A 17,058-nucleotide genomic window follows, 5' to 3' on the forward strand; every position below is an offset into this window, starting at 1 on the left:
ATAAAAAAGGTATCATCTTATTTTCTTTTCCATGTTTTATTTTGTTTGATTTCTATAGATTCTACATGGAATGTTGCTATTCCACTAGCAACATTCCATGTAGAAGTCGGCCCTTGCGGATCACCAATGTGGCCGCGCAGGCTTCTGCTTCTGCTTCTGTGAGTCTGACGTCCTGCACGTACGTGCAGGACGTCAGACTCACAGAAACAGAAGCCTGCGCAGCCTTCTACATGGAATGTTGCTAGTGGAATAGCCAATACACTAAACCAAAGACAAAGAACTGGTGGTATACACTCCATATACCTATAGGAATTCTTCTATATTTTCTATTAATTTTCTGTACTTGTAAAATAACATAAGCCCAAACATCTGAAGATTCAAAAGCATAAATATACTCTAGAATATGTTTGGGAATCCTCAGAAGACACCACTTCCGGCACATTCAATAATGATTATTTTTTAGCCAAGTGGCATAGCGTCTCCTCATCGGACACTCCCTTAGGTAACTATTTTATAGTGCTTTTGCGAGCACTCACTGCAAAAAGTGCTCAAAACTACATGTGCTCGCTGCTACAAGTGCTCTAAATCAAAATCAAAAAACTGTTTAAAAGGACTTATCTTAAGTTCCTCTCCGTGTAGAATACTGTTGGAGTCCTTCTTTGGCTTTCCCTCAATAAGCGCCCGACACCGCGGGTTTCAACATTTTCGTCAGGGACTCGGGTTAACACTCGCCCATCTTCCCTTCACAACAGTCTGTACTTCCGGACATCGATAATTCTTCCAGATGCACTCGATTGTTCTTCATAGGCGCTTTTTAAAGGCTACACGGTGCTGTCTCGTTATCATGACGTCACTGTGTCAACAAAAATACAACCTTGGTAATGGTTATTTATCATCAAGGCCTGGTGGAAACCCCAGGAATAACATAAAATAAGTAAATAAATTCAGTTACATCTTACTTAGTTTAACCTATCATGAGCAGATTCAAGAATTGCAAAAATACCTAACAAAGCGGAAACGATTGTTAGGGTTTTGAGAAAACTAAATTCCAAAGATCAGATAAGTGCCCTAAAATTAGAAGGCATGGCAGCCCTAACTAGAAGAGAACAATGGTGGATTCATAGGTTGCAGACAATGAGTCCTTATGGGCTCAACGAATCGGTGGAATGGAATTCCATGATCTAACTATAACTTCTAATTTTAGGGCACTTATCTGATCTTTGGAATTTAGTTTTCTCAAAACCCTAACAATCGTTTCCGCTTTGTTAGGTATTTTTGCAATTCTTGAATCTGCTCATGATAGGTTAAACTAAGTAAGATGTAACTGAATTTATTTACTTATTTTATGTTATTCCTGGGGTTTCCACCAGGCCTTGATGATAAATAACCATTACCAAGGTTGTATTTTTGTTGACACAGTGACGTCATGATAACGAGACAGCACCGTGTAGCCTTTAAAAAGCGCCTATGAAGAACAATCGAGTGCATCTGGAAGAATTATCGATGTCCGGAAGTACAGACTGTTGTGAAGGGAAGATGGGCGAGTGTTAACCCGAGTCCCTGACGAAAATGTTGAAACCCGCGGTGTCGGGCGCTTATTGAGGGAAAGCCAAAGAAGGACTCCAACAGTATTCTACACGGAGAGGAACTTAAGATAAGTCCTTTTAAACAGTTTTTTGATTTTGATTTAGAGCACTTGTAGCAGCGAGCACATGTAGTTTTGAGCACTTTTTGCAGTGAGTGCTCGCAAAAGCACTATAAAATAGTTACCTAAGGGAGTGTCCGATGAGGAGACGCTATGCCACTTGGCTAAAAAATAATCATTATTGAATGTGCCGGAAGTGGTGTCTTCTGAGGATTCCCAAACATATTCTAGAGTATATTTATGCTTTTGAATCTTCAGATGTTTGGGCTTATGTTATTTTACAAGTACAGAAAATTAATAGAAAATATAGAAGAATTCCTATAGGTATATGGAGTGTATACCACCAGTTCTTTGTCTTTGGTTTAGTGTATTGACAAGTTGAATTTACCAAAGATTCCAACATTTAGGAGATTTTGAGTGGTTTCGCTAGTGGAATAGCAACATTCCATGTAGAATCTCCAATAGTAGCAACATTCCATGTAGAATCTCCAATGGTATCTATTTTACTGTCATAGTAATGCTTGAATGTTTTCTTTTATATACACTGTCAGCTAGCACATTTGCTTATTTCTGATCTGAGGAAGAAGGGCAACCTTCGAAACCTAATCGAGAAATGTATTAAGTTACGTCCAATAAAAAAGGTATCATCTTATTTTCTTTTCCATGTTTTATTTTGTTTGATTTCTATTGATAACCTTAAGAGTGGACTAACACAGCTACCACACTCCTCTCCTTTTACATGGAAATTGTTGCCAAGTCGATTTTCTTGGTGTCTTTATTCCCTTAGACACAGTAAAGCTGGAAACAAATCATACTGTGGGGATTTCCTAGTCCAGTGCAAATATGGTATTTTCAACGATTGTGATCAGGAAACCTGTGCATATAGCCAGAGAAGATTCCGCAGAACCCGTGGAATTCAGTTCATATAATTTGCTAATTAGGCATTTAGTTAACCTCTGGACCTTTAATAGCGATGTGTTATGATCCTAATCTGTAAATAGCTTTTCATTATGCACTAGTGTGAAACCCCTCATAACACAGACCATAAATTGCTTCCATAATGCCAAGACAATGTATGAGAAATGGGATTAATTGCACGTAGAGAAGTGCAGCCCAGCCACTAAGGTGATCACCCAGGACAGCACCAAAGAGCAAGTGCAGTCAGACCAAAACAATAGGTCTTGACAAGCACAGACGGAAAATAATAACAGGAATAATTTTTACCAGCCCCCGGGGGGGGGGGGGGCAGTTTTAAAATAGTACATTTTCACAGGAAGGATGATTGCTGGGGGAGGGGTGGAGGGACCTAAAAGTTAAATTGTAGGGGAGAAAAGCTGAAGGTTTGCCTCGGGAGCTAATTTCCTTACACCAGCCCTGCTTGTGCAAAAGCACGAGTAGGCTCAGATAGTGCACAAGTTAGTTAGATAGATGTACAGGCGTTCCTGGGGGAAGGAATCCTGAGGCAGGATCACTATTTATGTGCACCAAAAGGTTATTTTATTTATTACATTTGTATCCCACATTTTCCCACCTATTTGTAGGCTCAATGTGGCTTACATAGTACTGGAGAGACCTTTGCCGACTCCGGTGTGAACAAATACAATGTGGTTTGTGGTAAGATAAAGTCCATGTGGCAGAAGAGTTGTGTTATGTTATGCATTCAGGAGTTCACATTGATTTGATAGCAACACTGCTTGCTAATATTTATTGATGTCCGTTATTTGCTGCCGGTCGTAGTTACTAATGTTACATGCTAATAGCGGCAGTGTATGCTAATATGGTAGATGGCTTTATTGAATCTAGACTTTACCTTGTGCATACATTTAAAAATTCTAACCGATATTATTTAAAATAAATGTGTGCAATGAAAGGGAAATGGGACTTGATATGCCGCCTTTCTGAGGTTTTAGCAACTACATTCAAAGCGGTTTACATATATTCAGGTACTTATTTTGTACCAGGGGCAATGGAGGGTTAAGTGACTTGCCCAGAGTCACAAGGAGCTGCAGTGGGAATTAAACCCAGTTCCCCAGGATCAAAGTCCAATGCACTAACCACTAGGCTACTCCTACACTCATTCCACCAATAAGAACCAACCTCATCAGTGATGTCACAATGGCTTAAAGTCCATTGCACTAACCACTAGGCTACTCCTCCACTCATTCCACCAATAAGAGCCAACCTCATCAGTGATGTCACAATGGCTTGATTGCCCGATACAGTTCCCCAGGATCAAATCCACTGCACTAACCACTAGGCTACTCCTCCACTCATTCCACCAATAAGAGCCAACCTCATCAGTGATGTCACAATGGCTTGATTGCCCGATACTTGGCTCACTTCTGATATTGTGATGTCATAAAGGAAAGGGGGAAATGGGACTTGATATATTGCCTTTCTGAGGTTTTTGCAACTAAGTTCAAAGCGGTTTACATAGTATATATAGGTACTTATTTTGTACCAGGGGCAATGGAGGGTTAAGTGATTTGCCCAGAGTCACAAGGAGCTGCAGTGGGAATCCAACTCAGTTCCCCAGGATCAAAGTCCACTGCACTAACCACTAGGCTACTCCTCCACTCATTCCACCAATAAGAGCCAACCTCATCAGTGATGTCACAATGGCTTGATTGCCCAATACTTGGCTCACTTCTGATATGGTGATGTCATAAGGGAAAGGGAAATGGAACTTGATATACCGCCTTTCTGTGGTGCAACTACATTCAAAGCAGTTTACATATATTCAGGTACTTATTTCGTACCAGGGGCAATGGAGGGTTAAGTGACTTGCTCAGAGTCACAAGGAGCTGCAGTGGGAATCCAACTCACTTCCCCAGGATCAAAGTCCACTGCACTAACCACTAGGCTACTCCTCCACTCAAAAATATGGAATCTGGGAAAACTCAGAAAAATCCAAAACAAGACATAATGTTTTCCTGAAAAGACACAGATATTCCATCCAGTACATACAGTAAATTGCTTTAACTGTAGGGGCTTCCGGGTAGGCTTTTATCAGGCACATGTGCCTTGTGCCTTCCTTTCTTAGACACCTCGTTTTAAAATTACGCCATAATGATCAATATAACTGGATTACTATTCTGTTATAACTACACATGGGCAAAACATGATAATCTGAGGAAAGATCCAGCAAAGACAACCAAAAGAACAGCGTACGTTCGTTCCAGTTCTTCCTCCTCATTTTCACCTTTTGCCTGCTTCCCTTGTTATTTGTCTCCCTTGGCTAAGCATCTTTGACTTCTTACGACCTTTCTGCTGACCTTATCAATGTCGCTCCAAATTCCTGCCAACTACGCCTTCTTCTCTCACCTGCCCCATCTTACTGTTTCATCTCTTCAACAACCAGTACAAGTGTTGCTCTCATCTGCTTTATTCTCACTGCACTTGTGTGTCCCAAAGGCAGCCAGAGATGGGAAGAGTTAAATATGTTAAAAATGTCAGGGCTTGTTAGCACCAAACTGAATCCTTCTCATGAGTGATAACCCTCCCCCGACCCCACTCCCAACACCAAAGTGAAGCAGTGCTTAACTTCCAGCAATCAAGAGCTGCAAACAGCTGTGATCTTCAGGGCATCCACGGTATGGTAATGAGCTTTGCTCTTAGTGCATATGCATAAAAATGCATCTGATGAATTTTGATTGTGGATGTCCCTGCCCTTTGCAGTCCTCTGGTCTAGGTCTTCTTAGGTATTTCACAGTGCAGTTAAAATCGGCTTTTGCCAATTTTCTTACGTTGAAGACACCAAATCAATCAATATGAGTAGGGTTACCATATGGCTCCAGAAAAAGGAGGACGGATTGAACCATCCGGGTTTTACTTCCATTGCTTTCAATGGAAAGCAATTGCGCCAGCTGGGTTTTACTTCCATTGCTTTCAATGGAAAGCAATGGAAGTAAAACCCGGCTGGCTCAATCCGTCCTCCTTTTTCTGGAGCCATATGGTAACCCTAAATATGAGGGAAGGTTCTATAACAGGCTACCTCGATTGATAGGGCAAGGAGCGGCCCATTTTAGAAAGATAGTAACATAGTAGATGGCGGCAGAACAAGACCTGCACGGTCCATCCAGTTTGCCCAACAAGATAACTCATATGTGCTAATTTTTGTGTATACCCTACTTTGATTTGTACCTGTGCTCTTCAGGGCACAGACCGTATAAGTCTGCCCAGCACTATCCCCGCCTCCCAACCACCAGCCTCGCCTCCCAACCACCAGCCTCGCCTCCCAACCACCAGCTCTGGTACAGACCGTATAAGTCTGCCCAGCACTATCCCCGCCTCCCAACCACCAGCCCCGCCTCCCAACCACCGGCTCTGGCACAGACCATATAAGTCTACATAGGCATAAATTGCTCTGCCTAAACTCTACTCCTGAACACGCCTACGTGGAAGCTGGTACAAGTACACGCATTCTGGTCATTGTAAAAGTGGGTGCGGGTAGTTACGAGCACCTTACACATGTAAGTGCAAAGAAAAGTTCCACTTATCCGTGTATGTGCACTACATGGGCAGAGCATGGGAAGGGTCTAGGCTTGTCTTCAACAAACACGCACAACTTGTAGAATACTATCCCCCTGTAGCATGAGTTGAAGCTACAGTGTGGTAAATTTAAAACGAATCGGAGAAAATTTTTCTTCACCCAACGTGTAATTAGACTCTGGAATTCGTTGCCGGAGAACGTGGTACGGGCGGTTAGCTTGACGGAGTTTAAAAAGGGGTTAGATAGATTCCTAAAGGACAAGTCCATAGACCGCTATTAAATGGACTTGGAAAAATTCCGCATTTTTAGGTATAACTTGTCTGGAATGTTTTTACGTTTGGGGAGCGTGCCAGGTGCCCTTGACCTGGATTGGCCACTGTCGGTGACAGGATGCTGGGCTAGATGGACCTTTGGTCTTTCCCAGTATGGCACTACTTATGTACTTATGATATTCAAAATGATTTATACTTTAAGCACCTAACCATGGATTTTCAGCAGGAGATAACTGGTTACCTCCCCCTGAATATTCTGGTGGATAGGTGTGAATGTTCGGCGCCAAGCCGACTATGTTGAGTGGTCAAAATAGGCCACTTAAATAGCAGCCTATCTTTGACTGTTAAAACGTTTAACCAGTTAGCACTGGATATCGGCATAGCCGGTTAACATTTTAGTCGGCTAAAATAAACCCGGATATTCTATGCCGGATATGACCCAGCATTGAATATCTGAGTTTAATGCCGGTAGCGGACAGCAAACGCACTTCCCACCACTGGCTGAATGTCAGGCCCTATAAGTTATGCCCTCTTCATGGTACACTTTGGCAGGTCCATTCACATCGGCCATTGACCTGGGCTGGCGTAATTGGTTGGGCCTAAATTTAGGAATGTCAATTTGGGTTTATCCTAGTGTTATATAGTGACATCTCGGTGCTGTAGAATCAGTATGTGGCATTGTCACTCCTAACTGGAGATTGCTCCCCCGTGTGAAATTGGAGAAGAGACGGCTGAGGGGAGACATGATAGAGGTATATAAAATAATGAGTGGAGTGTTCACGCTTTCCAAAAATACTAGGACTAGGGGGCATGCGATGAAACTACAGTGTAGTAAATTTAAAACAAACCGGAGAAACTTTTTCTTCACCCAACGCATAATTAAACTCTGGAATTCGTTGCCGGAGAACGTGGTGAAGGCGGTTAGCTTGGCAGAGTTTAAAAAGGGGTTAGACGGTTTCCTAAAGGACAAGTCCATAAACCGCAACTAAATGGACTTGGGAAAAATCCACAATTCCAGGAATAACATGTATAGAATGTTTGTACGTTTGAGAAGCATGCCAGGTGCCCTTGGCCTGGATTGGCTGCTGTCATGGACAGGATGCTGGGCTTGATGGACCCTTGGTCTTTTCCCAGTGTGGCATTACTTATGTACTATACGCATGCAAACGCCTGATATGCAATTACCCCGTGCATATAAGTGAAAAAGCCTTTCTCCATTAACTCTCCACACGAATGACATTGGCTGTACTGATTGGGAGCTTAATCGGCAGTGCTTTGCACTAGGAACCAGTGTCGTAGCCACAGGCGGTCCTGGGTGGGCCGAGGCCCACCCACTTAGGACTCAGGCCCACCTAACAGCAGCACTCATTTAGTGGTAGCTGGTGGGGATCCCAAGCTCTGCCAGTTGAAGACCTCCCCCTGATGGTGCTGAAAACAATGCTCTCCACTTCAGCAGTCTGAGCTTCCTAAGCTGGCACCTGCGCATGCTCAGTTTTCGGCGCATGCCTGCTGCAGGCTGCCAAGGTGGACAGCAGTGTTTTTCCACCAGTTGAGATATATTTTTACGTTGGTGGGGGAGGGGGTAGAACACTTGGTGCCCACCCACTTCTTGTCTAGGCCCACCCAACAGCTGCTGTCTAGCTACGCCCCTGCTAGGAACAGAAAGGATAGGTGGAAACAGACTGACCTGCCGCTTGGAGTCATGAGCTGCCCTGACCTTTACAGCCACGTTTTCCAAAATTTGGACAAGTTGTGTCTCCTTGGATAACTCACTGTTCAGGGCTCTCCCTGCACAGAACTGGAGTCCAGCCAGAAGCTTCCGATACCAGCTTTTAAAATGAGGCTCATTGATTGCAGCCTTCAACAGCCTGGAGGGGAAAAACAGATCCTGCCATTGAAAACTGCTTTTTATAAACTCTCTGATGCAGAAACAATAAATACAGGCCAGTTTAATCTGTATGCAGAGACTGTAAAAGACTTTACTAGCTTAGAGCAAGACTTTTCCTGACAATCACTAAAGGCTGTGTGTTGAGTAATAGATTTCTCACATTAGAAAAGAAGGAATGCCATTCGCTGTTCCTTTAGGGGACATGGGATTACACCTCTTGTTGGACCGTTGCTCTCAGTGAACTGTGGACTGGACGAGCCTGTACCTGCCTCCCTAATGTATACCAAGGATTCTAAACATGTGCCAACACTTGGTTAGATCCATCTTCATGACTTGGGACTTCTCTGGTTTATTTAAAAGCTCTTCCTTTCCACAACCACCCAAGGTGAATTACAATTTTCAATGAACCTGTCAATCAGGCCATCAACAACCTCATTCCCCCCTCCCACCTGCCAATTTAGAGAATGACCTTACTCCACCCCATTAGACACATCCCTGATTATGCTGTATCAGGTTTAACATTTTCATACTTCAGGGGTAAGAGATCAAAATGGGATTTATTATCATCAAGAATTTTCAACTTCCTTTTGGTTTTATGCAATAAAGCTGAGCATCGGGGGTGGGGTGGGGTGGGGTGGGGGGGGGGGGGGGTTGAATCCAAACTTGCACTGCAATTCTTTTAGTTCTTTTGTTGGATTAAGGGAAAGGGGACTTGATATACTGCCTTTCTGTGGTTTTTGCAACTACATTCAAAGTGGTTTTTACATAGTATATACAGGTACTTATTTGTACCTGGGACAATGGAGGGTTAAGTGACTTGCCCAGAGTCACAAAGGAGCTGCAGTGGGAATCGAACTCAGTTCCCTAGGATCAAAGTCCGCTGCACTAACCACTAGGCTACTCCTCCACTCATTCCACCAATAAGAGCCAACCTCATCAGTGATGTCACAATGGCTTGATTGCCCAATACAGTTCCCCAGGATCAAAGTCCGCTGCACTAACCACTAGGCTACTCCTCCACTCATTCCACCAATAAGAGCCAACCTCATCAGTGATGTCACAATGGCTTGATTGCCCAATACAGTTCCCCAGGATCAAAGTCCGCTGCACTAACCACTAGGCTACTCCTCCACTCATTCCACCAATAAGAGCCAACCTCATCAGTGATGTCACAATGGCTTGATTGCCCAATACAGTTCCCCAAGATCAAAGTCTACTGCACTAACCACTAGGCTACTCCTCCACTCATTCCACCAATAAGAGCCAACCTCATCAGTGATGTCACAATGGCCTGATTGCCCAATACAGTTCCCCAGGATCAAAGTCTACTGCACTAACCACTAGGCTACTCCTCCACTCTTTCCACCAATAAGAGCCAACCTCATCAGTGATGTCACAAGGGCTTGACTGCCCGATACTTAGCTCACTTCTGATATTGTGATGTCATAAGGGAAAGGGGGAAAGGGAAATGGGACTTGATGCCTTTCTGTGGTTTTTGCAACTACATTCAAAGTGGTTTACATATATTCAGGTACTTATTTTGTACCAGGGGCAATGGAGGGTTAAGTGACTTGCCCAGAGTCACAAGGAGCTGCAGTGGGAATTGAGCCCAGTTCCCCAGGATCATAGTCTGCTGTACTGACCACTAGGCTACTCCTCCACTCAAACTTCCTTGGGATTCCTCTCCAATGAGAGCTATACTTTAATTAGGGTGTAATTATCCCACCTCGTTATTGACACTTGCAATTTTCTGTTTGTCTTATTGTCTTATTAAGGTTTTCATGAAGCTGAGACAAATACTTTAAAGGTATTAATAATATGCAGACTAATCTTTTTCATAGATGGGGGAGCCGTAGAATTAGATGTCAGGAGTTGAGGTTGCAGGTTGGGAGACTTAGGAGCAATGTCAGAAAACAATTTTTCAAGGAAAGGGTGGTGAATGCCTGCAATGCCCTCCTATGGGAGGTTGTGAAGACAAAAACAGTGATGGAATTCAAGAATGTGTAGAATAAATGCAGAGGATCACTATATAGAAAAAGGATAGAATCCAATGAACGCAAAACATAAATGACCTCATCACTGGAGTGTTTGACGACAACTCCAGATTTGGGGACGTTAAGACCAATGCTGGGCATATTTCTACATTCTGGGACTCATAAATGGCAAAAAACAGACCAGGATCAAGGCTGCACTAGGCTTTGATGACAACTCCAGTAGGACTAGGACCAGGCAGACCTCTATGCTCTGTGTCACAAAATTGGAAGTGAGAGACAGAGACCGAAGCGCTCATTTTCAAAGTGCATAAACTTACAAAGTTACATTCTAAGCTATGTAAGTCTATGTGCTTTGAAAATGAGCCTTTAACCAGCTTATTTTCGAACGAGAAGGCCGGCCATCTTCCTACACAAATCGGGAGATAGCCGGCCATCTCCTGAAACTGGCCAAATCGGTATAATCGAAAGCCAATTTTCGCTGGCTTCAACTGCTTTCCATCGCAGGGCCGGCCAAAGTTCAAGGGAGCGTTTCGACAGGGTATGGAAGGCAGGACGAGGACGTGGTTACAAGATGGCCAGCTTCAGCTGATAATGGAAAAAAGAAGGCCGGCTCTGAGGAGCATTTCGCCGGCTTCACTTGGTCCATTTATTTTTAGGATCAAGTCTCAAAAAAGTGCCCCAACTGAGATGACCACTGGAGGGAATTGGGGATGACCTCCCCTTACTCCCCCAGTGGTCACCAACCCCCTCCCACCCACCCCCCCAAAAATTTAAAAATCATTTTTTACCAGCCTCTATGCCAACCTGAAATGTCATACCCAGCTCCATGACAGCAGTATGCAGGTCCCTGGAGCAGTTTTTAGTGGGTGCAGTGCACTTCAGGCAGGTGGACCCAGGCCCATCCCCCCCTACCTGTTACACTTGTGGTGGTAAGTGTTGAGCCCTCCAAAACCCACCACAAACCCACTGTACCCACATCTAAGTGCCCCCTTCACCCCTAAGGGCTATGGTAGTGGTGTACAGTTGTGGGGAGTGGGGTTTGGGGGGCTCAGCACCCAAGATAAGGGAAGTATGCACCTGGGAGCAATTTTTGAAGTCCACTGCAGTGCCCCCTAGGGTGCCCGGTTGGTGTCCAGGCATGTGAGGGGGACCAGTACACTACAAATGCTGGCCCCTCCCATGACCAAATGCCTTGGATTTGGCTGGGTTTGAGATGGCCGGCCTCGGTTTCCATTATCAGCGAAAACTGATGCCGGCCATCTCAAACCCAGCCATCTCTGACATTTGGCCGGCCCGAACCGTATTATCAAAACGAAAGATGGCCGGCCATCTTTTTCGATAATACGATTCGGGACCGCTGTTTGCGGCGCCGGTCATATAGATGGCCAGCGCCATTTGATTATATGCCCCTCCACATAGACCAGTGTTTAATTATGAAAAAGTGGAATCTCTGCAGAGTCAACTCAGGCCACCTAGTTTGGCAGGCTGGATGGATCATGCAGGTCTTTACTATGGGGTCCTTTTACTAAGCTGGGTAAATGCCTATGCGTACCCAATGCACGCCAAGATGGAGTTACCGTCCAACTTCCACGTGGCTCTTGCGGTAATTTCATTTTTGGCACGCGTCCGATAAGCATATCTGAAAAATATTTTTGATTTTCGGGCGTACGTAACAGACGCATGCCAAGTGGCATTTGGCGTGCGAAGGTTATTACCGCCCGGTTACCGCGTGAATCTTTACCGCTAGGTCAATGGCTGGCGGTAAGGTCTCAGACCCAAAATGGACATACGGCAATTTTCAGTTTGCTACACGTCCATTTTCGCCAAAAATTTTAAAAAAGGCCTTTTTTACAGGCGCATTAAAAAATGGATCGTCGTACGCCCCAAAACCCGCGCCTACGCTACTGCAAGCCATTTTTCAGCACATCTTTGTGAAAGGACCTCTTTGTGACTGCTAGCTGTTTTCATCGTGGTTGGTAGGGTGTTAGAGGTTTGGACGGCTTCCTAAAGGAAAAGTCCATAGACCGTTATTAAGTGGACTTGGGGAAAATCCACTATTTCTGGGATAAGCAGTATAAAATGTTTTGTACATTTTTGGGATCTTGCCGGGTATTTGTGACCTGGATTGGCCACTGTTGGGAACAGGATGCTGGGCTCGATGGACCTTTGGTCTTTCCCAGTATGGCAATACTTATGTACTTATGATATTGTTTGTTGGGGTAAAGGTGTCAGGATGTAATAGTAGAGAGTATGTATAATCCAGAATTCGTGTTGTGTTTTTTCCCAAGTGAATCACGTCCTACGGGTCTGCTTTTACAAGATTTCGATCTACCCTGATTCAACTCTGCCTACGTTCATCTGACATTTTTATTGTAATTTAGAACATTTTCTAGAATTTTAAATAAACCATGTATTCATCTTGTCTATAAGGATTTTGTGAGCCAGCACAAAAACACAACATGTGCTGAACTCCGTGTCCCCGTCACAGTTTGCCAACAGTACTTCCCAAACAAAAAAATAAAATAATGGTCCAGTCTAATTAAAAATGTATCTGCAGGAACCAACAGTCAGACACCAAGGGACGCAGGCCAGAGAAAAGGGGCTTGTACTACCAGGAGGTGATGTATAGCGGCCTTATCGGGCACTGCAGGTTCCCAGCGTTGACAGGTGGATTACACAAAATTATTCATATCCTGTTGAGGCTAACATTTGATGTGAAAATCCCAGTATTAATAATAGAAAGGTTTTTATTTATTTTTTTTTTAAAACCTGATAACTTTGTGTATTTGACCAATTTCTTTTTTCCTGATAAGAAGGATAGATTTTTCTTAAGGCCAGGATGTAGTTCAGGACAGACTAAGACCTTCACCTATTCTTTTGCTTGTGGATTAATGGACGTTTCATTTGTACAGCCTAAAAGGAACAGTTGCAGCAGACAAATAAGTGTGTGTGTGTCGGTGGGAGGGGGGGGGGGGGGGGAGATATAATTAGTGATTAGGATAAAGTAATACAGATGACCTAGTAGGTTAGCTACAGAAGCAGGGTTTCAAATAATTTGAAGATTGTAAATTCATATCATAGGCAATTTCGTTACTGTATTGTGGACAGCGAGAGCGGCTCTGGCCTGGTGAAATGAAGGAAGACTATTTTGAACGTGTGTCTTCTGGGTGATTAAAGCGAGACAGAAGCTCACAGCTTCCCCATGTCCTGCAAATGGACTTAGACCAGGGATGCCTGGTACGAATCCTCATGATCTTGGGCAGCTCATGTAACTGTCCTTTGCCTTGGGTACAAAATTAGTGACCCTGTTACTACAGCACGGTAAAATCTGGGCTTAATGCGGGATTTTCCCAAATTCAGTGCAGCAATTTCAAGGGCTTTTTATTTTTGTTTTCAGGTCATGATCTAATATTGGAAAATATTAACGCAGAGAGTACTTAATTCTTCCTAGTTAAATCTGCGTTACGCGGTTATTGCACGCTAATCACAGCACAGGAAATTCCAACTCTCCACCCATGACACACCCCCTTCACAGAACTATTTTTTAGAAAGTAGTTCTTCTGCTCTTAGCACATGACAACAGGCTGCACAGGAGCGTAGCCAGACAACAGATTTTGGGTGGGCCTAGGCAAGAAGTGGGTGGGCACCAAGTGTTCTCCCCCCCCCCCTCCCCCCTGCCAAAAAAATATCTCAGCTGGTGGGAAAACGCTTCTTTCCACCTTGGCAGTGCAGTAGGAATATGCTGAAAACTGAGCATGAGCAGGTACCAGTATTGTGGAGAGTAGCGTTTCCGTTACCATCAGAGGGAAGTCTTCAGCTGGTGGAGCTTGGGATCCCCATCAGCTACCGCTAAACATGTGCTACTATTAGGTGGGCCTGAACCCTAAGTGGGTGGGCCCTGGCCCACCCAGGCCCACCTGTGGCTACGCCACTGAGGCAAAATACTGCAAAATGCGACAGTGCATTTGTGGTAACCTACTTTCCTGTTTGTCACCCTTAAGTAAAATGGCCCCTCTGAGGACAGGAAAATAACACAGTAGTACGTGAATGTACTAGTTCCAAAGGTTGAAAGCAGTTTACATTAAGAAGTACCAAGACAATCTTTTGGAAAGTACAATTAAATAGAACAAGAAATCACCTTTCAACTACTGGAAACAAGAAAGTGTTTAAAAAGTGAGGTTATTAACCTTTTCCTTAAAAAAAGAGTAACTAGGATGGTCATTCGAACATAACGCATAATCTCTCCAAATTTTAGGTCCACGATAAGTGAGAATTCTACCACAGAACTTAAATCGTTTGATACCCAAATGATGCCCCCTCCACTACCACCATCTGCAGGGAGCCGTGGACTCCGTGGTGTGTCTGTAATCAATCCTGGTGTGGTGGAATAAGTCCATGCCACATGTGCAGGAAGCACAGCACTGAGTTGAAAACTTAATGTTAGATTCAGGGGCGAGAGGAACAGCTGTGATGTGCTATCGAATAACAATATGTTACCAGCAGTGGCTTTCAGTCCAGAACTGTACACGCATGAGTGACTTATTCCCTAAGATTTCCTGCTTTCTTTGCTTTAATTTTCTATTGATTGTACTGAAGGCATTAAGAGGGTTATTTCTATAGGTAAAGAATGCTTTGCATGCAGAAAACGGCTCTTACAAAACTGTCTGGTAACTACCTGCAGCGACAAGATGGCGCAGACTCCTACGCACAATTCACCCCAGTGTTCCTGGTGGAGCAGGAGCAGAATTGCAAAATATATGCATGTTTTATAAAATACACAAGTGCTCGCTCATTTACACCTTCTTTGGAGCGCAGCTAAATTTGTGCAAGAGAATTTGTGTGAATAGGGTGCACTGTTTGGGAATAGGTTGCATTCTTTGGGAATAGGGTGCATTCATTGTGAATAAGGCACGCTTTGTGAATAGGGTGCATTCTTTGGGAATAGGGTGTGTTCTTTGGGAGTAAGGCACGCTCTGTGGATAGGGTGCATTCTTTGGCAATAAGGCACGCTCTGTGAATAGGGTGCATTCTTTGTGAATAGGGTGTATTCATTGTGAATAAGACACGCTTTGTGAATAGGGTGCATTCTTTGGGAATAGGGTGTGTTCTTTGGGAGTAAGGCACGCTCTGTGAATAGGGTGCATTCTTTGGCAATAAGGCACACTTTGTGAATAGGGTGCATTCTTTGGGAATAGGGTGCACTCTATGAATAAGGCACACTTTGTGAATAGGGTGCATTCTTTGGGAATAGGGTGCACTCTTTGTGAATAAGGCACACCTGTGAATAGGGTGCACTCTTTATGAATAAGGCACGCTTTGTGAATAGGGTGCATTCTTTGGGAATAGGGTGTGTTCTTTGGAAATAAGGCGCACTCTGTGAATAGGGTGCATTCGTTGTGAATAGCACTCTGTGAATAGGGTGCTTTTTTCTGAAAGAGCATGTACTCTTTCCAATAGAGTTCATATTAATAATGATATTGTTCAGGTAATGAAAAAAAATCCCCCCCCCCCCCCAAACAAAGCAAGAATTGATATGAATCAAAAATTTTCAGGCTGCACAAACCTAATGGATAATATCATGGAAAACCTTTGCCGACCGCCCAAGTAATATCCAAATAGCACTGCTGCAGACGAAGGGTGGAGAGTGGCTGTTCCACCTTATATAGTCGATGGTATTGATCCATGATCGTACAGCTATGAGGATGAATTTAGGGCAGCAAAAATGCTCAACATCTCTGCTATCGGCATAGCTATTACCAGTCAGGGCTAAACACATGTATTCATTACCACAGCTTCTGCAGATATCTGCGTGGAATATACGTGGAGAATTTAAACACTGTGGCTAGCATTTAAAACAAATGCTGACTGACTTGATTCTTGCTATATTAATTATATCTTAACTCAATAGATGACAGTCCCATGATACAAGAGGGTAAAAAGAATTCATAATCTTACCAGTACAGTCGATGCATTACTCGGATATTTTGCTGGGAGCGCATCAGTAAGAGTTTTACCAGCAAGCTTTCAAGGTGCCATTCAAACTTCAGTGCCTTAAGATTGAAAAAAACAACTGTATTTACTGATGGTCTTCCTTCAATTTCAGGTCAAAGTTTCACTGTAAGCAGTTCTAATTATCTTTTGCCGGCACTAAGGGAAATTCTACCTCATTAGCTGATACACGATGACCCACCAAATGGGCCCTAAAGATTGCCGGCCAGACTGCATTATCCTTCCATTATGCACCGAAGAACGGATTTCAGATTTTAATATTTCTTGTGATTCTTTCCTTGTACTTCGAGGTCTATTGTGCTAAAGCTACAGAAAAGCTCTGCGGAAATGAATTGCATTTTCAAGTCATGTGTGAACTTCGGTTGAATAGGTTCATTGAACATTTTTACAAACCTGGAAAAATTTTCAATAGTTCATTGAACTAACTCATCCAGTTTCGTGAAGAAATATGACGTGGGTTTAATAATTTTAAAATTCTCCAAATCTTTTAGCAAGTAGAACAAGGGAAGACTGATGAAAATCTGCCTGTTTCGTAGAATTACTCTCATGCCAGGAATGCTTTTTTGTACAACAGGACAGGCCCACACAATACTAATGCTTAAACCCTCCTGCTTCGGGAGCTTTTTGGTGTTTTTAAAATCTCGTGCTTTGTGAGTTTGAAATGTCTACTGTTTCACCTAGGGGCCCTTTGACAGAGTAGAGGTAAGCCCAATGCGGGTTTACCGTTCACTCTTTCAGGATTACCACCGGCCCAATGC

At 43.6% G+C, this 17,058-nt stretch overlaps 1 protein-coding gene across 1 annotated transcript in view; it reads right to left on the bottom strand.

The window, feature by feature from the left end:
* Positions 1 to 17,058, bottom strand: part of PIK3C2G (phosphatidylinositol-4-phosphate 3-kinase catalytic subunit type 2 gamma) — a 170,973-nt gene that overhangs the window by 70,688 nt on the left and 83,227 nt on the right. The window contains exons 18-19 of the mRNA XM_030215213.1: positions 16,247 to 16,341; positions 8,097 to 8,277 (exon numbers count right to left, since the gene is read on the bottom strand). Coding sequence (XP_030071073.1) covers positions 8,097 to 8,277; positions 16,247 to 16,341 — 276 coding nt within the window. The remainder of the gene's footprint in view (positions 1 to 8,096; positions 8,278 to 16,246; positions 16,342 to 17,058) is intronic.

This window comes from Microcaecilia unicolor, chromosome 9 (genome assembly GCF_901765095.1).
Source record: "Microcaecilia unicolor chromosome 9, aMicUni1.1, whole genome shotgun sequence".
Lineage (NCBI taxonomy): Eukaryota > Metazoa > Chordata > Amphibia > Gymnophiona > Siphonopidae > Microcaecilia > Microcaecilia unicolor.